General features: G+C 41.5%; 1 protein-coding gene and 1 long non-coding RNA gene across 3 annotated transcripts; one reads left to right on the forward strand and one right to left on the reverse strand.

The window, feature by feature from the left end:
* Positions 1–10,841: 10,841 nt before the first annotated feature.
* LOC109898286 (cathepsin D) lies at positions 10,842–18,824 on the forward strand. 2 transcript variants are annotated; one of them, XM_020493203.2, is made up of 10 exons: positions 10,842–10,920; positions 11,125–11,374; positions 11,767–11,935; positions 12,233–12,356; positions 15,580–15,698; positions 15,935–16,134; positions 16,890–17,012; positions 17,315–17,459; positions 17,655–17,753; positions 17,975–18,824. In XM_020493203.2, exons 2-10 carry the CDS (start codon positions 11,307–11,309, stop codon positions 18,134–18,136), a joined length of 1,209 nt encoding a protein of 402 aa, XP_020348792.1. In that variant the 5' UTR covers positions 10,842–10,920; positions 11,125–11,306; the 3' UTR covers positions 18,137–18,824. The 2 variants fall into 2 exon arrangements, with proteins under 2 accessions (XP_020348792.1, XP_031689716.1); XM_031833856.1 differs by having other exon boundaries at positions 10,890–10,948.
* A 1,679-nt stretch (positions 18,825–20,503) lies between these two features.
* LOC116375846 (uncharacterized) lies at positions 20,504–23,352 on the reverse strand. The gene is made up of 2 exons (XR_004211257.1): positions 22,977–23,352; positions 20,504–22,430 (listed from the first exon to the last, which is right to left on the reverse strand). It is a non-coding gene; the product is annotated as an uncharacterized LOC116375846 (long non-coding RNA).
* Between the last annotated feature and the right edge of the window lie 1,678 nt (positions 23,353–25,030).

The following is a 25,030-nucleotide window of genomic DNA, read 5'->3' on the forward strand; positions in this document are numbered from 1 at the left end:
AGATATAAAACTGTATTTTTTTGTGAAGAATCAACAACAAGTGGGACACAATCATGAAGTGGAACGACATTTATTGGATATTTCAAACTTTTTTAACAAAGCAAAAACTGAAAAATTGGGCGTGCAAAATTATTCAGCCCCTTTACTTTCAGTGCAGCAAACTCTCTTCAGAAGTTCAGTGAGGATCTCTGAATGATCCAATGTTGACCTAAATGACTAATGATGATAAATACAATCCACCTGTGTGTAATCAAGTCTCCGTATAAATGCACCTGCACTGTGATAGTCTCAGAGGCCCGTTAAAAGCGCAGAGAGCATCATGAAGAACAAGGAACACACCAGGCAGGTCCGAGATACTGTTGTGAAGAAGTTTAAAGCCGGATTTGGATACAAAAAGATTTCCCTAGCTTTAAACATCCCAAGGAGCACTGTGCAAGCGATAATATTGAAATGGAAGGAGTATCAGACCACTGCAAATCTACCAAGACCTGGCCGTCCCTCTAAACTTTCAGCTCATACAAGTAGAAGACTAATCACAGATGCAGCCAAGAGGCCCATGATCACTCTGGATGAACTGCAGAGATCTACAGCTGAGGTGGGAGACTCTGTCCATAGGACAACAATCAGTCGTATATTGCACAAATCTGGCCTTTATGGAAGAGTGGCAAGAAGAAAGCCATTTCTTAAAGATATCCATAAAAAGTGTCATTTAAAGTTTGCCACAAGCCACCTGGGAGACACACCAAACGTGGAAGAAGGTGCTCTGGTCAGATGAAACCAAAATTGAACTTTTTGGCAACATGCAAAAGGTTATGTTTGGCGTAAAAGCAACACAGCTCATCACCCTGAACACCCCATCCCCACTGTCAAACATGGTGGTGGCAGCATCATGGTTTGGGCCTGCTTTTCTTCAGCAGGGACAGGGAAGATGGTTAAAATTGATGGGAAGATGGATGGAGCCAAATACAGGACCATTCTGGAAGAAAACCTGATGGAGTCTGCAAAAGACCTGAGACTGGGACAGAGACTGGGACAGTCTTCCAACAAGACAATGATCCAAAACATAAAGCAAAATCTACAATGGAATGGTTAAAAAATAAACATATCCAGGTGTTAGAATGGCCAAGTCAAAGTCCAGACCTGAATCCAATCGAGAATCTGTGGAAAGAACTGAAAACTGCTGTTCACAAATGCTCTCCATCCAACCTCACTGAGCTCGAGCTGTTTTGCAAGGAGGAATGGGAAAAAATGTCAGTCTCTCGATGTGCAAAACTGATAGAGACATACCCCAAGCGACTTACAGCTGTAATCGCTGCAAAAGGTGGCGCTACAAAGTATTAACTTAAGGGGGCTGAATAATTTTGCACGCCCAATTTTTCAGTTTTTGATTTGTTAAAAAAGTTTGAAATATCCAATAAATGTCATTCCACTTCATGATTGTTTCCCACTTGTTGTTGATTCTTCACAAAAAAATACATTTTTATATCTTTATGTGTGAAGCCTGAAATGTGGCAAAAGGTCGCAAAGTTCAAGGGGGCCGAATACTTTCGCAAGGCACTGTATGAGCGATGACAAATACGTTTAGCCATAATGTGGGTTAAGGCTTTAGTTTCACACCGAAAGTGGGCGCTGTTTTAATGATAACACAACAACCAACCAATGAAAAGGATATCCAACCATTTTCACAACATTCCCTTTTGGAAATGGTAGGGCGATATACACTACCGTTCAAAAGTTTGGGATCACTTAGAAATGTCCTTGTTTTTGAAAGAAAACATTTTTTTTGCCCATTAAAATAACATCAAATTGATCAGAAATACAGTGTAGACATGATTAATGTTGTAAATGAAAATATTTTCATTTCTACATTTTATCTGTGATCCAAAATCAAATCAAATTGAATATTTTATAAGTTACAAGCTAAGACAATATTTGATTTCATGATATTACTTTGTCTTTACACATCTATTCACTACTGGCCACATCCCTTCAAGTACTGAGCAAATGTCAAAATTTATGAAATTCACTGAATTTGCATTGTGAATGTCGCTTTAATGGATACTAGATATGACCTATTGTGATCCATACACATGTGACATGCAAAGTTCAAGTGTTATACTAAGTAGTTAATGTTGAGCCCAGTCTGTCACTCACATATACAGTTGAAGGTGTGGTCTGAATATTCCCTTTTGATTGCACAAATGTTCCCATTTGTTCACTCTGCTATAAAATAAAAATGTTTTCAGAATTACTGCAACAGATATATGTTAAATATTTAAGAAGCAAAGGCCTGAGGCTACAGCCTACTAACAAATGACCAGCCAGGCCACCACAAACATCTGCAGTCCATCCTCTCCCCACCCCCAGTTACTTACACACATACAATTCAAGGAAGATCAGTTTGTCTCTGTGAATGGTTTGTCTTCTGACAAATCAACTGTAAGTTTCGGTGTTCCTCAAGGTTCCGTTTTAGGACCACTATTGTTTTCACTATATATTTTACCTCTTGGGGATGTCATTCGAAAACATAATGTTAACTTTCACTGCTATGCAGATGACACACAGCTGTACATTTCAATGAAACATGGTGAAGCCCCAAAATTGCCCTCGCTAGAAGCCTGTGTTTCAGACATAAGGAAGTGGATGGCTGCAAACTTTCTACTTTTAAAGACAAAACAGAGATGCTTGTTCTAGGTCCCAAGAAACAAAGAGATCTTCTGTTGAATCTGACAATTACTCTTAATGGTTGTACAGTCGTCTCAAGTAAAACTGTGAAGGACCTCGGCGTTACTCTGGACCCTGATCTCTCTTTGGACGAACATATCAAGACTGTTTCAAGGACAGCTTTTTTCCATCTACGTAACATTGCAAAAATCAGAAACCTTCTGTCCAAAAATGATGCAGAAAAATGTATACATGCTTTTGTTACTTCTAGGTTAGACTACTGCAATGCTCTACTTTCTGGCTACCCGGAGAAAGCACTAAATAAACTTCAGTTAGTGCTAAATACGGCTGCTAGAATCCTGACTAGAACCAAAAAAAAATATCATATTACTCCAGTGCTAGCCTCCCTACACTGACTTCCTGTCAAGGCAAGGGCTGATTTCAAGATTTTACTGCTAACCTACAAAGCATTACATGGGCTTGCTCCTACCTATCTCTCTGATTTGGTCCTGCCGTACATACCTACATGTACGCTACGGTTACAAGACGCAGGCCTCCTAATTGTCCCTAGAATTTCTAAGCAAACAGCTGGAGGCAGGGTTTTCTACTATAGAGCTCAATTTTTATGGAATGGTCTGCCTACCCATGTGAGGGACACAAACTCGGTCTCAACCTTTAAGTCTTTACTGAAGACTCATCTCTTCAGTGGGTCATATGATTGAGTGTAGTCTGGCCCAGGAGTGTGAAGGTGAACGGAAAGGCTCTGGAGCAACGAACCTCCCTTGCTGCCTCTGCCTGGCCAGTTCCCCTCTTTCCACTGGGATTCTCTGCCTCTAACCCTATTACAGGGGCTGAGTCACTGGCTTACTGGTGCTCTTTCATGCCGTCCCTAGGAGGGGTGCGTCACTTGAGTGGGTTGAGTCACAGATGTGATCTTCCTGTCTGGGTTGGCGCCCCCCCCTTGGGTTGTGCCGTGGCAGAGATCTTTGTGGGCTATACTCGGCCTCGTCTCAGGATGGTAAGTTGGTGGTTGAAGATATCCCTCTAGTGGTGTGGGGTTATATCCTTCCTGTTTGGCCCTGTCCGGGGATATCATCGGATGGGGCCACAGTGTCTCCTGACCTCTCCTGTCTCAGCCTCCAGTATTTATGCTGCAGTAGTTTATGTGTCGGGTCAGTTTGTTATATCTGGAGTACTTCTCCTGTCTTATCCGGTGTCCTGTGTGAAGTTAAGCATGCTCTCTCTAATTCTCTCTTTCTCTCTTTCTTTCTCTCTCTTGGAGGACCTGAGCCCTAGGACCATGCCTCAGGACTACCTGGCATGATGACTCCTTGCTGTCCCCAGTCCACCTGGCCGTGCTGCTGCTCCAGTTTCAACTGTTCTGCCTGCGGCTATGGAATCCTTACATGTTCACCGGACGTGCTACCTGTCCCAGACCTATTATTTGACCATGCTGGTCATTTATGAACATTTGAACATCTTGGCCATGTTCTGTTATAATCTCCACCCGGCAAAGCCAGAGGAGGACTGGCCACCCCTCATAGCCTGGTTCCTCTCTAGGTTTCTTCCTAGGTTTTGGCCTTTCTAGGGAGTTTTTCCTAGCCAACGTGCTTCAACACCTGCATTGCTTGCTGTTTGGGGTTTTAGGCTGGGTTTCTGTACAGCACTTTGAGATATTAGCTGACGTACGAACGGCTATATAAATAAATTGGATTTGATTTTGACTTGAAGATCTAAGTCTATTCACAGTGTCTCAGGGTAGCATTGCAGATCTAGGATCACTGATCAGGTCCCTCCATGTACTGCCTGATTGGATATTGTTGTGTTGAATGTGTAAAATATATATGCAAAGGGACAGTTAGGTAACCATTTACAGTATCTGCAGTGCATTATTAGTCTATTCAGTAAGTAAGCACCAGCCAGACAGAATATCTAGATAAATTAGCTACAGAATGTAATGTCGAAATTTCAGCTTTCTGCAGCAGGTACCTCTGGCCGGGCAGCTTAATCATGTAGCAAGTTGAGGGACTAACTTAATTTCACTAGCTAGCTACTAATAGCTAGCATGAGGGACTAACTTACTTCCACTAGCTAGCATGACTAGCTAGCCAACCTGCTAGACAGTCAGTTAACCAGCTTGCTAGCTAGTCAGCAGTAACATTTGCCGGCTAACGCTAGCCAGCCATTTGGCGCCAGCCAACTTTTTTCAGTTGTTGTTGAGTTCCTTCTATTGGCATGCCAACTTCATGATAAGTTAAGCATCTTAGCTAACATTACTATTTTTATCTACCTGGCTGTCACACAACTTTCTCAGTGCTAATGACACTGCAGCTCAACCCAGACTGTAAACATACACCATCCATGAATATTATTAGGGGTGTGTATTTCCAGGTATGAACAAAACAAAACACATTTGATAAATGTTGTTTTTATTTGTTTTCTGTTAGTCTATTCCCAATTTGGACACCATAAACGAGATAACGAGTTGACACCTGGTTTTCGTTTTGGTTTTCAACGAGAAAAATTCTAAAACTATTTAGTTTCCTCTTTTTGGCCTTGCCGAGATAAAAGGAATTATCCAAAAGCACACGGACCAAGTCTCCTGATCATTCCCATGTTTGGTTAATGATATTTGTCCCTCATGAGTCACTGTAGAAGTGGAAGCCTTTTTCACTTCCTCAAAATCACCCGAATTGATACAAACTCAAGAAATCTGTAATTAATTTAGACGTTTTTGCAGAGAATGTTTAAGTTGTGTAATTTTACATCTATCTAAGGTGTTTTGTGCAGTATTTCTTGTGTAGTCTTTTGTAAACAAAGTCGGAGCTGCTGGGCAGGTCTGTCTCACTGTCGATGTTATTGCGCTGGCATCTGTGTGCGTCTTGAATGAAAGGCTGGACGGCAGACCTTGCAGGGAACAATGTCATCTACGAGAAAGCCCTTATCCACCATAATGGCCATGTCAGGGTTGAGTATGGAAATCATTCTAGACTGCTTGAAGATCTCCTTGTCACTCACAGGTCCAGCATACAACGATGACACAAAAGTGACAGCTCCATGTGGTGACGTTCCCAACATGCCCTTAAAGGTACAGTGTGACTTGTAGGAAGAAAACATCTCAATCTGCAGTAGTAGTGAAGATGGTAACTGGCAGCGGAGTTCAGTGTAGTCGATCACTACCCGGGTGTCTGGATAGTCCTTGAACTCAGGTGGCAGGTGGGTTTTGATGGTTTCCTTGGGGATCCATATCTGTGCTTATCCAAGCAGACAGTAGACAGGAAGTTGGCCCAAGAGATGATAATCCGACTGAACCGATGGGCCAAATCCTTCTGCTTCAGACCCAGTGACAGATGAGTCATAAAGAAGAAGAACCCGTCGATTGATGGTGTAACAGTATAGCTACCTGGGCTCGAACCAGGGACCCTCTGCACACATCAACAACTGCCTCCCACGAAGCATCGTTACCCATCGCTCCACAAAAGCTGCCGCCCTTGCATGGCAAGGGGAACAACTACTTCAAGGTCTCAGAGCGAGTGACGTCACCAATTGAAATGCTATTAGCACGCACCCCGCTAACTAGCTAGCCATTTCACATCGGTTACAATGGCAGTGTCTAAACGTAAAGAAAACTATTTTAGTACAATATAGTCCTTATATTCGGTCCATAACTGTAGCAATATTGATGTTACTCCTATTGATGTTACACAGGAAACGGAAACCAGTTGTCACTTACCTTAGTCATGTGCTGGTTGATAACATGCCTAGTAAAGTTTGCTTAACTATATATCTTTGTCTGTCGTGACTACAACACAAAGCATTTTGAAACAATAACAAAAAGTAAATGATGTTTAACAATTACAGTAAGATCAAATAATACTCTCTTAAGTATTTCATGAAGTTGTCCCTCTTCTTCGAGTAACACTTGTTTCAGGTGGATTGGTGCTTGTGACTCTTATAAACTTGGTCTCTGCTGCCCGCACAATCGACAACCGTTAGTAGCTAGTAAGCTAATGATAAAAACAATAGCAGGAATCGTTCCGGAAGTCATCAACCCGGTACCCCTGGTTACGACCTATGATATCACAACCAAGTTAATAAACAGATCACTGACCATTTCGAATCCCACCGTACCTTCTCCACTATGCAATCTGGTTTACGAGCTGGTCATGGGTGCACCTCAGCCACGTTCAAGGTCCTAAACGATATCATAACCGCCATCGATAAAGGACAGTACTGTGGCTTTCGACAGTACTGTAGCCACTCTGTCAATCACCGAATTCTTATCAGCAGACTCAATAGCCTTGGCTTCTCAAATGACTGCCTTTCCTGGTTCACCAACTACTTCTCAGATATAGATCAGCGTGTCAAATCGGGGGGCCTGTTGTCCGGACCTCTGGCAGTCTCTATGGGTGTGCCACAGGGTTCAAATCTTTGGCCGACTCTTTTCTCTGTATATATCAATGACGTCGCTCTTGCTGCTGGTGATTCTCTGATTCACCTCTACGCAGACGACACCATTCTGTGTACATCTGGCCCTTCTTTGGACACTGTGCTAACAAACCTCCAAACGAGCTTCAACGCCATACAACACTCCTTTCATGGCGTCCAACTGCGTTTAAATGCTAGTAAAACTAAGTGCATGCTCTTCAACCGATTGCTGCTCGCACCCTCCCGCCCGACTAGCATCACTACTTTGGAAGGTTCTGACCGAGAATATGTGGACAACTACAAATACCTAGATGTCTGGCTAGACTGTAAACTCTCCTTCCAGACTCACACTAAGCATCTCCAATCCAAAATTAAATCTAGAATCGGCTTTCTATTTCGCAACAAAGCATCCTTCACTTATGCTGCCAAACATACCCTCGTAAAACAGACTATCCTACCTGTCCTTGACAAAATAGCCTCCAACACTCTAGTCAACAAATTGGATGCGTCACCAAAGCCCCATATACCAGAGGTCCGGACAACAGCCCCTCCAATTTGACACTCTGAACTCTATCTGAGAAGTAGTTGGTGAACCAGGCGAGGCAGTCATTTGAGAAACCAAGGCTGTTGAATGTGCCTATAAGTTCCTAATTTCCTTGAAAAGTTGCATATCGCGGGGGCTATTCGATGCTAATGCAGTACGTCACAGGATGTTTTTGTGCTGGTCAAAGGCAGTCAGGTCTGGGGTGAACAAAGGGCTATATCTGTTCTTAGTTCTACATTTTTTGAACGGGGCATGCTTATTTAAGATGGTGAGGAAAGCACTTTTAAAGAATAACCAGACATCCTCTACTGATGGAATGAGGTCAATGTCTTTCCAGGATACCCAGGCCAGGTCGATTTAGAAAGCCCTACTCGCTGAAGAGTTTTAGGGAGCGTTTGACTGTAATGAGGGGTGGTCGTTTGACCGCGGACCCATTACGGACACAGGCAATGAGGCATTGATCGCTGAGATCCTGGTTGAAGACAGCAGAGGTGTATTTAGAGGATAGGTTGGTCAGGATGATATCTGAGGGTGCCGAGTTTACGGATTTGGGGTTGTACCTGGTAGGTTCCATGATAATTTGGGTGAGATTAAGGGCATCTAGTTTAGAATGTATGACGGTGTTAACCATATCCCAGTTTAGGTCACCTAAAACAGTACAAACTCTGAAGATAACTGGGGGGCAATTAATTCACATATGGTGTCCAGGGTACAGCTGGGGGCTGAGGGGGGGCTGTATAACAAGCGACAACAGTGAGAGACTTATTTCTGGAAAGGTGAATTTTTAAAAGTAGAAGCTCGAACTGTTTGGGCACAGACCTGGATAGCATGACAGAACTCTGCAGTAGATTGCAACTTTGGCAGTTCTGACTTGGGGGAAAATGTATACACATACATAGAGGCATTTTCCAGCTATGATTTTACCACTCAGAATCCAGAATGGATATGACAATGTGGTCAGCACAGGATGTAATACACCCTTACAACAATCTACTTTTTGATCTTCTTGACTTCTTATCTAGTAAACTGCTACTATGTGTCAAGAAAAGAGCCCCAATTAGGGTTTAGTGTACTCCAGTAAAAAACTATTGCCATGTGTCCCCCCGTTCATAGGGGCATGAAAGACTCATCACTGGTAGAATTGAGTTGGCACTTTATTGGCCCAAACACCCACAGACCCACAAGGTTGAGGTTACTCGTGGTCAGTAATGTCTTTTTTTTGTTTTTTTGTGTTGATGCATTGTGTCTTCAAACTGTCCAAGAATAGGATCCAAAGTGCTAGGAAATATTTGTTCCCATAAATACAAGGGAGGATGTCTCTCCTCATACCTCTGGCACTTTAGTCAGACTGCTAGACTGTGCACTGGGGAAGCAATATAGAAATGTCTTGATCCCTTAAATGATTTTACTATTAAATGACCCATATCACAAGCTCTTCACAAAAATGTACCTAAATCAATTTTGGAAAAAGGATTTTACCCACAAAAGACAGTGGGTAAAATGACAGTATTTCCAGTTAGAAATAGTAGGCCATGCATCAAATAACTATTTTCATCAGAAAAACGAACACTCAAATGCACTATTGCATTTTGTAAGCTGTCTGCAGGAGGCTTGTTGTGAATGCACTCAAATATCAAGTCCTTATCAGGTTATGTAAACTGCGTTCTAATTCTCAACGTAGAAGGATTTATCTTAATGTACAGTGTATGAAAGTGACGCTATGAAAATGATTCTTTCACCTCATCAAGCTTACTCTGACTGACAAATCAAATTTTCATGAAAGCATCTCTGCTTCGAACACCTCTCCTGTCCTTGATCCATACCACATACAGCCACTGGCAGATCTTTTCAGTGTCCATGTGAAAGATAGTTATTGATAGATGGAACATTTGTTAACTTCAAAAACATTTTTTTAACACCCTTGTGAAATGAAGGCCTGCAACACTTACAGATTTAAGTCTAATAGCATGATATGAAAGTAGACAAACATCAGAGCGTGCGATATGAAAGTATAGTCAGTCGACATTCTGAACCTTGTTTGAGGTTGGTCGGTCACATGACCAAGGAGCTATTGAAATTTTAAATTTAGACAAATTCATGTAAGATCTTGTGAGATGAAAATTGACAAACTAAAAGGGTGTGCAATATAGAAGGGTAGTCAGTGAACATTCTGAACCTTATTTGAGTCCAGTTGGTCAAATGACCAATGAGCTATTGAAATAAAAAAATGTAAATAAATAATTTTAAATAGTGCGAGATGTAAATTGACGAAAAATAAATGTGTGCAATGTGTATCTATGCCATCGGGTTAGCTAGAACCAGTTTTGAACGTTTTAGGAGTAATGGTTAAATAGCTATTGAAATGTGATTTGTCAATATGTTGACGGTCCCTAACTGCTGTTGGTGGACGTAAGGAAGACTACAGACATATATCCGTGGAATATCCAACCTGAAACTTGGTCCAGGTTGCAGTTGTAAATGAGAACTGATTCTCAACTGGCCTACCTGGTTAAATAAAGGTTAAATACATTTTTTTTAAAACCTGCAGCCGAGCAACTCATCCACGACTTTATTTCATCCAGTCTGGACTATTGTAATGCCCTTTTGGTTGGCACATCTGCCAAATGCCTGAACTGGCTACAATATGTCCAAAACTTGCTCCACGTGTCCTCACCCACAGCTCCACCACAAGCACATCATTACAGTGCTGCTCAACCTCCACTGGCTCCCCATATGCTCACGCATGGACTACAAAATCCTGGTTCACACCGACCAAGCTATCCACAACTCTGAACCCAAGTACCTGTCTGACCTCAATCTGCCATCCTGCCCCAGACGCACCCTTCGCTACTCCAGGTTTGTCTCCCTGCAGCAGACTAAACTATGGGTGATGGTTTTCAGTTGCGCTGCTCCACGGCTGTGGCACACAACTTACAGACACTATTAGAGCTGAAGAATCTCTGTCCTCCTTTAAGGCACAGCTCAAGACCTTGCTTTTCAGAAAAGCTTTCAAGGGACGTACCCGTTGTTCGAAACTCCAATTAGACGAGACTGACTTTATGACCAAAATTATTATATTTACACTTTGTAGTAAATTTTGACACTAATAACTTTTTTACAACTCATATCGATGCATGATAGGCTGTTTTAAAAGTGATGCGTTGCTTTTTAAAGGCAGTCGGTCTTTAAGAGGGGTTCTTGCAGATGCAGCAACGCCCCAAATTGCGGGCCGCAATCAGACCCTTCTCAGTGTATCTTGTGATCCTGAGACAACGACTTGTCAAGTGCGCAGATGGTGGCTGATTTAAAATGGTCGGTGCTATCCGGGATCCCCCCCAAGCTTTTATCATTTGAATCAACTGTGCAGTATAAAAAAAACGTCCACTCCGGACGTCCAAAGGATCCCCGATTGCACAGACCAATTTAAAAGGATGGACACTTTTTACTAGCCAATAAGACCGTCTAATGTATGTGCTCTCTCCAATCAGGGTTCGGCCGAGTGAAGAAAACCGAGTGTGTACGGAAATCACCGAAAGACATACGGATATAACTGGGTTTAGTGCGTAGATTTGATAGTGCTCGGTCTTCTGTGGACAGACGGGTTGGACGTCCAAAATTCGTGCTTAAAGTGAAAGAACTTACCATCCAGTTGGTCTATCAAAGACAGAATATGAAGTGTCTTAAAATATTGTATATAACCATCGCGCTGTTGATAGCGCACAGCTCTGCTATTATAAGGTAAAATATTTGTCTACTGTTTGGGAAACTTTTGAAAACTAAATAATAATTACTCTTACGCCATCCTGTGAGAATAGGCTATCTCTCTAGTTTAATTTCCTGACATTATGCAATTGTTATTACATGCATGTTTGTTTAGGCACATGTAGTTCAGATTTTGGTGCACACGTAGAACGTTTCCATAACGCTGGCATGTCCATGACATCTAGTTTGCATTGAGGTTAACATAGATTGTACATTAAAAAAGAACCAAGCTGCTCGTAAATGAATGGGGCCATCAGTAGAACACTTGTATAAAACAGGAAGTAGAGCGCACGAGTTCTGCATGATACGTTAAACAAATTACGACAAAAACGGTCTCTATTTTCTTTATCATACATATTTGCCCTTAGAATTCCCCTCCACAAGACGCGCAGTATGCGCCGCCTGATGAATGACAATGGGAGGAGTTTTGAACAACTCCAGGACATGGCCAAGACCGTTGGTGGTGCAGGAGCTAACATACCAATAAACACTCAGAGCCCGAAAGTGCCAGTTGAGAGACTCACCAACTTCATGGATGTAAGTGGATATTGTCACTAGGCCTGGGTTAACACTAGCTTGTTCTAGGCTGACTAAAGCAATTCTAAGTAAAGCCAGGGATCTCCAGGAGTTGAGGATGCAGGCTTTTGTTCCAACCCTTCATAACATGGCCAATCTTTTATATATGGCCCAGATTGAAGATCATGTAATATATGGTTGAATAAAAGCTTGCACATTCAGAATCTCTCCTTAGGAGCGAGGAGAAGAGAACTGTAGTATAGACTTAGGCATATGTATTTATCATATGAATGTTGTTTGTATCAAATCTCTCTACAGGCTCAGTACTATGGGGTGATCAGCATAGGCACACCACCCCAGGATTTTACTGTGCTGTTTGACACTGGCTCCTCCAACCTGTGGGTGCCCTCCATTCACTGCTCCTTCCTGGATGTCGCATGCTGTGAGTCAGTCTATTATTGCATTCACTACACTTCGCCATAGCCGCAGGAAGTAGGGGTGCTGGGGGGGAAAATTAACAATGTTACAGTTCATATAAGGAAATCAGTCCATTTAAATGAACGAATTGGTCTCTAATCTATGGATTTCACATCACTGGGAATACAGATATGCGTCTGTTGGTCACAGATGCCTTAAAGGTAGGGGTGTGGATCAGAAAACGAGTCAGTATTTGGTGCTACCATAATTTGCCTCGTGCAGCATCTCCTTCAAAACCAGTTGGCCAGGCTGTTGATTGTGGCATGTTGTCCCACTCCTCTTCAATGGCTGTGTGAAGATGTTGGCGGGAATTGGAACACACTTTTATACACGTTGATCCAGAGCATCCCAAACATGCTCAATGTACTATGCAGGCCATGGAAGAACTGGGAAATGTTCAGCTTCCAGGAATTGTGTACAGATCCTTTCGACATGGGGCCATGCATTATGCTGAAACATGATGGGGGATGAATGGCACGACAATGGGCCTCAGGATCTCGTCACGCTATCGCTGTGTATTCAAACTGCCATCGATAAAATGCAATTGTGTTCATTGTCCGTAGCTTATGCCTGCCCAGACCATAACCTCACCGCCACCATGGGGCACTCTGTTCACAATGTTGACATCAGCAAACCACTCACTCACACAATGCCATACGCTATCTGCTATCTGCCATCTGCCCGCTATAGTTGGAACTGGGATTCATCTGTGAAGAGCACACTTCTCCAGCATGCCAATGAACATTTGACCACTGAAGTCGGTTACGATGCCGAACTGCAGTCAGGTCAAGGCCCTGGTGATTACGGCGAGCATTCAATTTGCAGGAATTCTTTGTGCAAACCCATAGTTTCATCAGAAAATCCTGGTGGCTGTTCTCAGGTGGTGGTTGGTCTCAGACGGTCCAGCAGGTGAAGAAGCTGGATGTGGAGGTCCTGGGCTGGTGTGGTTACACGGGGTATGCGGTTGTGAAGCTGGTTGTACGGTCTGTCAAATTCTCTAAAAGGATGTTAAAGGTGGCTTATGGTAGAGAAAATTAACATTCATTCCTGCAGCCAGCATGCCAATTGTACGCTCTCTCAACTTGACATAACTGCACATTTGAGTCACATTTTGTCCCCAGCACAAGGTGCACATATGTAATGATCATGCTGTTTAATCAGCTTTATATGCCACACCTGTCAGGTGGATGGATAATCTTGGCAATGGAGAAATACTCACGAACAGGGATGTAAACAAATTTGTGCCCAAAATCTGAGTTAAATTAGTTTGAGTATGGGATATTTTTATTTTTACCTCATGACACATGGGACCAATACTACATGTTGCGTTTATATTTTAGTTCATTATGTATGCATGTATGTGCACTCGAACCACCGCATTTAACCATGGCAAGGTGACTGGGAATATGGCAGAATATAAAGAGTGTAGTTATTCACTCCGCAAAGCAATCAAACAAGCTAAACGTCAGTATAGAGAAAGTGGAGTTGCAATTCAACGGCTCAAACACGAGACGTATGTGGCAAGGACTACAAAAGGAAAACCAGCCACATCGCGAGAAACTGACGTCTTGCTTCCGGACAGGCTAAACACATTCTTCGCACGCTTTGAGGATAACACAGTGCCACCGACGCGGCTCGCTACCGAGGACTTAGGGCTCTCCTTATCCGTGGCCGACATGAGTAAAACACGTCGGCCAAAACAATCCTGAAGCGTGGATTCCGATTAGTCAGACCAGCATTGAATAGTTTGAAGCATGAATACTTCCTGTTTGAGTTTCTGCCTATAGGACAGGAGGAGCAAGATGGAGTCGTGGTCAGATTTGCATAAAAGAGGGCGGGGGAGGACCTTGTAAGAATTCCGGAAGTTTGAATAGCAATGGTCGAGTCTTAGCAGCGCGAGTAGTACAGTCGGTATGTTGATAGAACTTCGGCAGCCTAGTCCTCAGATTTACTTGGTTAAAATCCCCAGCTACAATAAATGCAGCTTCAGGATATGTGGTTTGCATAAAGTCCAGAGAAGGTATTTGATGACTGAGGTAATGGCTTGGGATGGGATGTAAACAGCCGTGGCAATGACGGAGGATAATTCTCATAGGAGATATTATGGTCAGCATTTAATTGAGGTACTCTAGATCAGGTGAACAAAAGGACTTTAGTTCCTGTATGTTCCTAGAATTACACCATGAGTCATTAATCATGAAACAACCCCTCCGCCCTTCTGCTTCCCGGAGAGATATTTATTCCTGTCTGCGCGATGTAGTAAGAATCCTGCTGGCTTTACAGACTCTGACGGAGTATCCCGAGAGAGACATGTTTCAAGTGAAACAAAGTATGATACAGGCCCTGATGTCTCTCTGGGAAAAAATCCTTGTTCTCAACTTTGTAATCCAAAGACTGAATATTAGGGAGTAATATACTTGGAAGTGGCATGAGTGGGTGGTTGAACCAGCAGGCCGCCTCGAGTGCCTCTCCTCCGCCAGCGACATTTTGGGTCAGCCTGTGGCATGAGTTAAATTTCTCTGGGGAGAGTGAACAAAGGATCAAATCCAGGGAAGTCGTATTCCTGGTCGTAATGCAGGTAGTTCTGGTGCGTTACCGCCGCTCTAATATCCAATAGCTGTATGCATTTCCTGTGCTAATAATGTAATTATTTTTTTTACATGAATAAAAAATACTTAAGTTTCCTAAGAGCTAGCCGCTATGCTGCCGTCTCCGTCAGCGCCATTTGATCAGATTAACTGTTTTGTACAGATAATTATTGGACTCGTTACAAATGCTTGTGAACACTGAAATAGAAATACATTTAGCTGAAAAAATTTTCACACTAGTGCACTGGGCCTTCACTACTCCTGTATTAGCCGACAATATAGATGTCTACAGTGCAGATGTTTTTTTTCTTTTTTGCATCCTGTCGCTGCAGCACCCCCACCCCCAAACTACTTCCCGTGGCTATGCACTTCACTCATAACATTATGGTTTTACTACCTGCCGAGTCTCTTATCATATAGTCATGAGATGGGTGCAAAAGCTAAAGATGCAAATACCTTGTTTGCTCAGCCATGTTTTGGCATTGGACGTCATATTCATATGTTTAAGGCATCATGAAGGACTTGTTTGTTTTGTATGAAAATGAATGACATTTATCCAGCCTGAGAAAGGTGTGAACTTCATATTGCACCTCTGCTTAGGGCTCCACCATCGTTATAACTCCAAGAAGTCGAGCACCTACGTTCAGAATGGCACCAAGTTCTCCATCCAGTATGGCAGAGGCAGCTTGTCTGGGTTCATCAGTGGGGACACCGTCTCTGTAAGTGGACTGTTCTGTGTTGTCCATTGTTCCTTTGCATTCCTCTCATTTAAGTGGGCAAATCCACAGCATTTTTGTGTAATTTTACCGCTGTCGATTTTAAGTGATTGAATGTGGAGCATACTCTGCATACCATTCCTTACTGTGTATTGTCTGTAAACCTCACTGTTTTAGTATTCAATAATAGTCTGCTTTGTACATCACACTTCCTGTTCTTCATTCCATCCCTTTCTCAGTTGGCCGGCATGCAGGTCACTGGTCAACAGTTTGGTGAGGCCGTAAAGCAACCTGGCATCACGTTTGCAGTGGCACGCTTTGACGGGGTGCTGGGCATGGGCTACCCTACCATATCTGTCAGAAATATAACCCCTGTGTTTGACACCGCCATGGCTGCCAAGCTGTTGCCTCAGAACATATTTTCCTTCTATATTAGCAGGTTGGTTGGTTTTAGGGGTTTTACCTTTTTGAATACATTCTTACTGAGGGCCCTAGGTCAATGTGTGGTTTGTTGACTGTGATTTGTTTTAACACTTTTGTCCTGTTCACTGTTGGAGGTCAACTGAAAGGAGTTTCTTGTATTTGAACTGGGATATTTTGAGCTCTTGTTATCCTGAAATTCTGTAACTAAATTTGCTGTCATATTTCCTCAAACAAGGAAGTGAAATAGTTAACCTAATTTCAGTTTGACAACAAGCACGTTATAGTGTAGAGAATCATTGTACCATCTAAACTGCTGTTGAACTATATTTTCCATTTTACCAAAAATATTGTATTTTCAGCTGTTTGATGGTGTACAAAACTGAAAGTAAGATGCAACAACAACTTAATGGAAGCATAGAAATAGTGCACATAACATATCTACTGCTTAGACTTGCTTGCAATGAGAATGACATATCTATAACTCACATTTCTATGTGAATTTGGTTGGGTCACCCAAAAAGTTACATATTGCAGCTTTAAAATGGCTTCCTTTTTATGGGTAAAGTCTTTGAACATAAACCACAGGTTAATTCAATTCATTTTCATAACTTGTACAACTTTCTATTCTTGTCGCCACTAGCTTCAATGGGGTTGAGGCAATACATATTCTGATCTGATATTAGATTGACGATCAAGACCCTCTTCCAGTGCACTAGTAGATTTATCCAATGAACGAATAACTTGTAACCCCTTTGATATCCTGTTCCTTAGAGATCCATCGGCTGCTGTAGGAGGAGAGCTGATGCTGGGAGGCACGGACCCACTGTACTACACTGGAGACCTGCACTATGTCAACGTCACACGCAAGGCCTATTGGCAGATCGAGATGAACAAGTAAGCAACTTGGTTCTCATCTACACAGAGGCTCTATTATAATATCCATACAAGAGAACTGCCCCCTCGTCGAAGCCATGAAGTTCAAGGCTAATGGGGTACTGCATGCTGTTTCCAGAAAGCAGGGTCCCCATTATAGTGAATGGAAAAATGGCTATCTTCATGTAAATATAGATAATCAAAGACAATCATGGTAACAATAATTGCTTCTATTACACCAGATGCATGTCCTTCAACCGATTTTATAAAATCGATCACAGAAGTTATGTCTTGAGTGATCACAGCTAATTGGTGCTCTGCAGTGTGGAAGTGGGCAACCAGCTGACGCTGTGCAAGGCCGGTTGCCAGGCGATTGTTGACACGGGAACATCCCTCATCATCGGGCCTGTAGAGGAGGTCAGGGCGCTGCACAAGGCCATCGGAGCCTTGCCTCTACTGATGGGAGAGGTAGGTTAAATGTCTACCTGTTGTTCTGTCAGTTCCAACCGCTGTTTTAGTTCTCCTGAATGGTTAACAAAAGATCTCAATCATGCTTGGTAAGGCTCTATTTTCTTGTAACCTCAGTTGTTTATTTGTATTGTACTGACAAGTTAAGTTTTGATTTGTGAAGTACATGCAATTATTTTTAACTTTCACTTTCAGTATTGGATTGACTGTAAGAAGGTTCCATCTCTTCCCATCATTGCATTCAACCTAGGAGGGAAGATGTTCAACTTGACTGGAGATGACTATATCCTGAAGGTAAATTATACCTTCTGACCAGTGTTCACTGTGGCCTGCCTGCCTGCCAGTAGAAAATGGTCTGAAATTTGACATCAATCAGCATGAATTAAACGGTTAATCAAAGTTCGCATGCATAGAGATACATTTTCTAGACGTAATAAAACGCATCTATTTCATTCTGTGGATATACCTGTTGAAGTGTGACAAATCATTCAAAGCTTCTCCCCTATGTGCTGCAGGAGTCCCAGATGGGTCTAAAAATCTGTCTGTCAGGCTTCATGGCAATGGACATCCCTCCTCCGGCTGGACCACTGTGGATCCTGGGAGATGTGTTCATTGGACGCTACTACAGCGTGTTTGACAGGGACGCAGACCGCATGGGGTTCGCCCCTGCAAAGTAGAAGGGAGAAAAAACAGCCCCTAGCCAGTTGTGGAGATTTGAGTATAAGAAATATGGTGGGCTTAGGAAACCAATGTGTGCAAGGTGGAACTAGTACCTATTAAATCCCCACAGATCATGCTGTATTAGGAGGAAAAGCACACCACCAAAATGAACAAACTCCAAAGGGGTACCTTTGCTTCTTGTGGGCCCTTTTTTGGGGGGGGGGGGGGGGGGTTAAAATGTTATTTTAAGACCAATAAGTGTTTGAGTTCGGTGAATGATTAATAAATAGTTGCAGAACGAGACTGATATGAGCTGCTGTAGGCAGTTCAGCTTGGTGTTTTGTATGAAGACAAAGTGATGCAACTAGGCAGAAAAGATACACTATCTCCTCTGACAACGCAACCACTTTGTTTTTGGAAAGCAGATTACTGAATGCATGTTTTTACTCAAAATACATTTCCTTTGTAGATGAAGCAGAAGACAAAACTGATGTCCAGTGAATTTAACTATGTACCAGGGTCCAGTAATACTATCAAGGGTTGTGAAACAATGTCGTCATGTGTACACGTACTCTTGTATGTCAACCCCAAGACCGTAATGCTTCTGTTATAGCCTAAAAATGTATGCATTACAGCATCAAGTGATTCTAACCGATTGAAATAAGTGAATTTTATTAATTAAAAAAAAGCCTTTTCCAGAATGAACTGTATCTTCATTTTTTTTTAGGTAATGGTTGTATGCTTCGGCAGACACCCTTGGAGTTTAAGTGCACTTAAAGAAGCTGTACAGGGAAGGAAATTGACCCAACTGTCACAACCCTACCCTTCTCCCTATTACAGGTGTAGGGATAAAATTAAGAATTTTAAGCACTGGTCAACTGAGTTAGTAAGCCTGATTTTATTTGTATTTAAAAAAAATTATAATAATTACTAGCCGGTTTCAAAATCTATGCCATTTTGACTAGCCGAATAGTTGAACATTTACTACTAGCTTGGTCTGAAAAGTACTAGCCTTGTGGGCTAGCTTAATTTCCATCTTTGCCGGCAGCCAGCTACCCGTTGCTTCACCTGCTGTATCCCACCCAAAGATCATTTTCCCTACAATTTACTTATTTAATATTTCACAGAAAAACCAAACATCTGCTGCAACATTTATCAGAGTATACAAAGTGCTGTGTACCATTTCAGTTCCAGAGCTAAAGTTAAATAGAAAACCGTCATAAAAACATACATTGCATGGAAGCATATCGTCGCTAGGCTGAAATCCACAAGGTAGATGTAGTTGTCTACTTTAGGCTTCATAAGATGTAACAAGCTTGCATGGCAAAATGACCAACAGCACAGAAATTATAGTTGAAGTCAGGTCTGCAAACAAAGACAAATCTGCACATCTATTTATAGAATGTCCCATGAATTCAGTACATCTGAAGTGAAGCACTTCAGAACACTGTGGTTGTGGTGGTAGCATTGCCAAACACTTTCTGGTTACAAATGTACAATAAATAGTCAACTCTACACAAAGATTTAGTTGTATATTGCACTACTGTACCAAAGCACACCCTCCACTCCTAGAAGACTACCTGTGTGAGACAATATTGTGGTAATTGGGAAGATAAAAAAGAATCACATGTGGAATAATGATGCATATTTGCATAACAATCTTGAAGGCTTGTGATTGAACTCTGGACATCTTGGCATGGGATGGTTATAGCTGCCAACTGACCTGGTTTAAATCCCGGTCTGCTGGACATCAACTCGGTCAACACCAGATTAACCCTGGCTGTCTTTCAATGTGGGTTTACCAGAGCCCTTAAATGCACACAGTGTAAAGTTAATGGAACTATCATAAATAAGGGAAATGTCTCAACTGAACACTCCTTTGTTCCAATATCCACACTAACATACCACCAAGAATGAAGCAATGTATAGAGTTGGGCATGCATTCCAAATAGGTGGTATGATGAAGTGGATATGGGAATATAGCCCACGTGTCCTCGGCCAAAGTAGCTCTTTGAGAAATGAGCCACATGTCCAGTGCCTTCAGAAAGTATTCACAACCCTAGACTTGTTCCACAAATGAAAAGCTGAAATGTCTTGAGTCAATAAGTATTCAACTCCGTTATGGAAAGCCTAAATAAGTTCAAGAGTCAAATGTGCTTAAGTCACATACGTTGCATGGACTCTATGCAGAATAGTGTTTAAGATGATTTTTTAACGACTACCTCATCTCTGTAACCCACACACAATTATCTGCAAGGTCCCTCAGTCAAGACGTGAATTTCAAACAGATTCAACCCCAAAGACCAGGGAGGTTTTCCAATGCCGCACAAAGAAAGGCATCTATTGGCAGATGGGTAAAAATAAATAAAAGCAGACATTGAATATTCCTTTGAGCATGGTGAAATTATTAATTACATTGGTTTATCAATGGAGTATTTAAAACGGTTTAAACGGCTGCGATAGAAAACTGAGGATGGATCAACAACATTGTAGTTACTCCATAATACTAACCTAAATGACAGAGTTAAAAGAAAGCCTGTACAGAATAAAATATTCCAGAATATGCATCCTGTTTGCAATAAGGCACTGAATAAAAACTGCAAGAACTTTGGCAAAGAAATCAACTTTATGTCCTGAATACAAAGCATTATATTTGGGGCAAATCAAACAGCACATCACAGAGTACCACTCTTCATATATTCAAGCATGGCCGTGGCTGCATCATGTTATGGGTCTGCTTGTCATCGGCAAGGCCTAGGGAGTTTTTGGGGATAAAAAAAAAAAAAAGCTAAGCAATGGCAAAATCCTAGAGGAAAACTTGGTTCAGTCTGCTTTCTAACAGACACTGGGAGACTCATTCACCTTTCAGCAGAACAATAACCTAAAAAACAAGGCCAAAGACAACATTGAATATTCCTGAGTGGCCTAGTTACAGTTGACTTAAAATTGGCTTGAAGATCTATGACAAGACTTGAAAATGGCTATCTAGCAACAACCAACTTGACAGAGCTTGAAGAATTAAAAACAAAAGTACAGATAAATGTTCAATCCTGGTGTGCAAAGCACTTAGACTTACCTAGAAAGACAGCTGTAATCGCTGCAAAGTGATTCTAACATGTATTGACTAAGGGGGTATGAATACTTACGTAAATTATGTATTTCTGTATTTCATTTTCAATACATTTGCAAAAACATTCTAAAACATGTTTTCACTTTGTCATTTATGAGGTATTGTCTGTAGATGGGTGAGAAATATATATTTAATACATTTTGAATTGAGGCTGTAACACAACATGTGTAAAAGTCAAGAGGTATGATTGCTTTCTGAAGACACTGTGTCATGACTGAGAAAGAGTTACCTTATACCAGTAGGGGCCACTGAAGCAAGATCAGACCCGAAAGGCAAACACTATGTGCAACTGGAAACAAATTTTTTTTTTCACAGTGACCGACAAAGAGGTGCTCTGTTTTTGGTAATTTTGCTCTCAGCTTAACATCCCAACTAACACAAAGTTTAATTTGCAAATGCACACCAACCATTTTGTGTTATGAGTAGGAGAAAGTAATGGCAGATTTTTCATACAAGGTATGCAACAACCAGTTCTACCTAACAAAGATCTATGAATGAAAATATAGGTCAAGCATTTCATCTTAATGTCACAAGACATTTGACATCATAGACAGTACCAAGATGGTGTATAACTTCTCAATGTATGATTAACTTTCTACATTGGTATTCTTACTCATGCAAACTGCAAACCTACCTAGCATTAAAGTATATATTCTTATATCTCAACCTTCTTTCATTCAACAACTTTGTGGGAGGAGTACTAGGAAACACACAAATCATCCGCAACTTAAATCCCATGAAGATAGAAACCTCTGTGATTTATACAATAGGCCTTATAGTGGGTGCTTCCACCAATGGAGGCTGCTGAGGGGAGGACGATAATGGTTAGAATGCAGTGAATGGAATCAAAACACATGAATGTGTTTGATAACATTCACTCCATTCCCGGCCATTATTGAGCCGTCCTCCCCTCAGCAGCCTCCATTGGTTTCTACCTTTGCAAAGTTTGCTTCAATTTCAGTACAGTTAATTTCAATAAGTTTAAATTGAACCAAAATCAAAACACTCGCTTCAAGGACAAAAAAAAGAAGAAAAAAAAAGTGGGGCAACATGTTATTTTTTAACTCAAGAATGTCAAGATTTCAGTCGTACCACAAGCATTTATTTGCTTTAGGGGCGGCTCACATGGTCAATATTACATTCTATCCATTTACACAGTGGTAGAATAGGCTAAGTGTGACCTGGTCCCATACAGTATGGAGTGTAAGCAACTCTTCTAGCCATGCCAATGCCATACATGATGAGAAGAGTTGGCTACAGCACAAACTGTACGATACCATTCTACAGTACCAGAAGTGCCCTGCAGTAGAAGAACAACCCCTGCCATGTCCCACTCACTGGTCTTGTTTCCTCGTGGACCACAACAGTGCTTAAGACAATTTACCTTGTTAGGGGTGGCAGTACTGACGGTGTCACCAAACTATCGGTCCATTTGAACTGGCATCATGTCAGAGTGTAATAAGCACCCTGCCTCCAAGTCTCAGCTAAATAGTAAGCTATATACACTAACGGTCAAAGTTTTATAACGCCAACTCATTCGAAGGGGTTTTCTTTATTTTTGCTATTTTCTACATTGTAGTATATATATATATATATATATATATATATATATATATATATATATATATTCAGTCATACCACAAGCATTTATTTGCTTTAGGGGCGGCTCACATGGTCAATATTACATTCTATCCATTTACACAGTGGTAGAATAGGCTAAGTGTGACCTAGTCCCATACTGTATGGAGTGTCGTACCACATCAAAACTATGGAATCATGTAGCAACCAAAAAGTGTTACACCAAATCAAAATATATTTGATATATTTCCAATTCTTCAAATAACCACCATTTGCCTTAATGACAGCTTTGGTTAAAAGTTCATTTGTGGAATTGATTTATTTCTTAATGCGTCTGAGCCAATCAGTTGTGTTGTGACAAGGTAGAGGTGGTATACAGAAGATAGCGCTACTTGGTAAAAGACCAATCCATATAAATGGCAAGAATTGCTCAAATAAGCAAAGAGAAATTACAGTCCATCATTACTTTAAGACATGAAGGTCAGTCAATAAAGAACATTCCAAGAACTTTTAAAGTTTCTTCCAAGTGCAGTCGCAAAAACCATCAAGCGCTATGATGAAACTGGCTCTCATGAGGACCGCCAGAGGAATGGAAGACCCAGTGTTAACTCTGCTGAAGAGGACAAGTTCATTAAGAGTTTACCAGCCTCAGAAATTGCAGCCCAAATAAATGCTTCAGAGTTCAATTAACAGGCACATCTCAACATCAACTGTTCAGATGAGACTGTGAATCAGGCCTTCAACGGTCAAACTGCTGCAAAGAAACCACTGCTAAAGGACACCAATAAATAAGAAGAGACCGGCTTGGGCCAAGAAACACGAGCAATGGACATTAGACCGGTGGAAATTTGTCCTTTGGTCTGGAGTCCAAATTGGAGATTTTTGGTTCCAACCACCGTGTCTTTGTGAGACGGGGTGTGGGTGAACGGATGATCTCTGCATGTGTATTTCCCACCGTAAAGCATGGAGGTGTTATGGTGTGGGGGTGCTTTGCTGGTGACAATGTCTGTGATTGATTTCGAAATCAAGGCACACTTAACCAGTGTGGCTACCACAGCGATACGCCACCCCATCTGATTTGGGCTTAGTGGGACTATCATTCATTTTTCAACAGAACAATGACCTAACACACATCCAGGGTGTGCAAGGGCTATTTTATCAAGAATGAGAGTGATGGAGTGCTGCATCAGATGACCTGGCCTCCACAATCACCTCACCTCAACCCAACTGAGATGGTTTGGGATGAGTCGGACCGCAGAGTGAAGGAAAAGCAGCCAACAAGTGCTCAGCATATGTGGGAACTCCAAGACTGTTGGAAAAGCATTCCAGGTGAAGCTGGTTGAGAGAATGCCAAGAGTATGCAAAGCCGTCATCAAGGCAAAGCGTAGCTATTTGAAGAATCTCAAATACAAAATGCATTTTGATTTATTTAACCATTTTTTGTTACTACATGATTCCATATGTGTTATTTCTTAGTTTTGAGAACTTAACTAATATTCTAAAACGTAGAAAATAGTAAAAATAAAGAAAAACCCTTGAATGAGTAGGTGTTCTAAAACTTTTGACCGGTAATGTATGTAGAGACCAATAATGCTAGAGCCGATTATTGAGGCTTGTTCACTTGACTGAAAGATCTCTTTCATGCCCCTGTTAAGACATGATATTAACTCGCATTAGACGAATGTTACCCATCATAATCTCAGTTTGAAAGACCAGCAATCTGAGAATGGAGCTAACAAAATATCTTTCAAATAGACCAATTTCCCTTCCCACATAAATTATAATTAATAAATATAATATTTTTCAGACATCATTCATTCCAAATTGGTTACATAATATTACGGTAACATAATATTAGCCAATGAAGCAATCCCCAATTCAACAAACACTGAGCCCTAAACCAAGGGATATACTATGAAGCAGGTTCAACTTTGATAAACAACCAGAAATAACTGTAGGTTCATTAAGAAAGCTCAACTTAGACCAAGTCCATTTGAAGATCATCTTTCTACATAAAAAAGCTATTTTTAAGATAGCCAGCTAACTTGCCTAGATAACTCCTTGATCATGCTTTGTAGTATACCCCTCTGAACAGTACTATTTATAAAACGGCTTACGTGCACCATTATGAAGAGACTGGTTTCATCATCTGAGGTTTAACTGGTATTTGGATGGTCCTGTATTTGAATTTAGCAGATATGGC

Source organism: Oncorhynchus kisutch, linkage group LG10, assembly GCF_002021735.2.
Source record: "Oncorhynchus kisutch isolate 150728-3 linkage group LG10, Okis_V2, whole genome shotgun sequence".
Classification (NCBI taxonomy): Eukaryota; Metazoa; Chordata; class Actinopteri; order Salmoniformes; family Salmonidae; genus Oncorhynchus; species Oncorhynchus kisutch.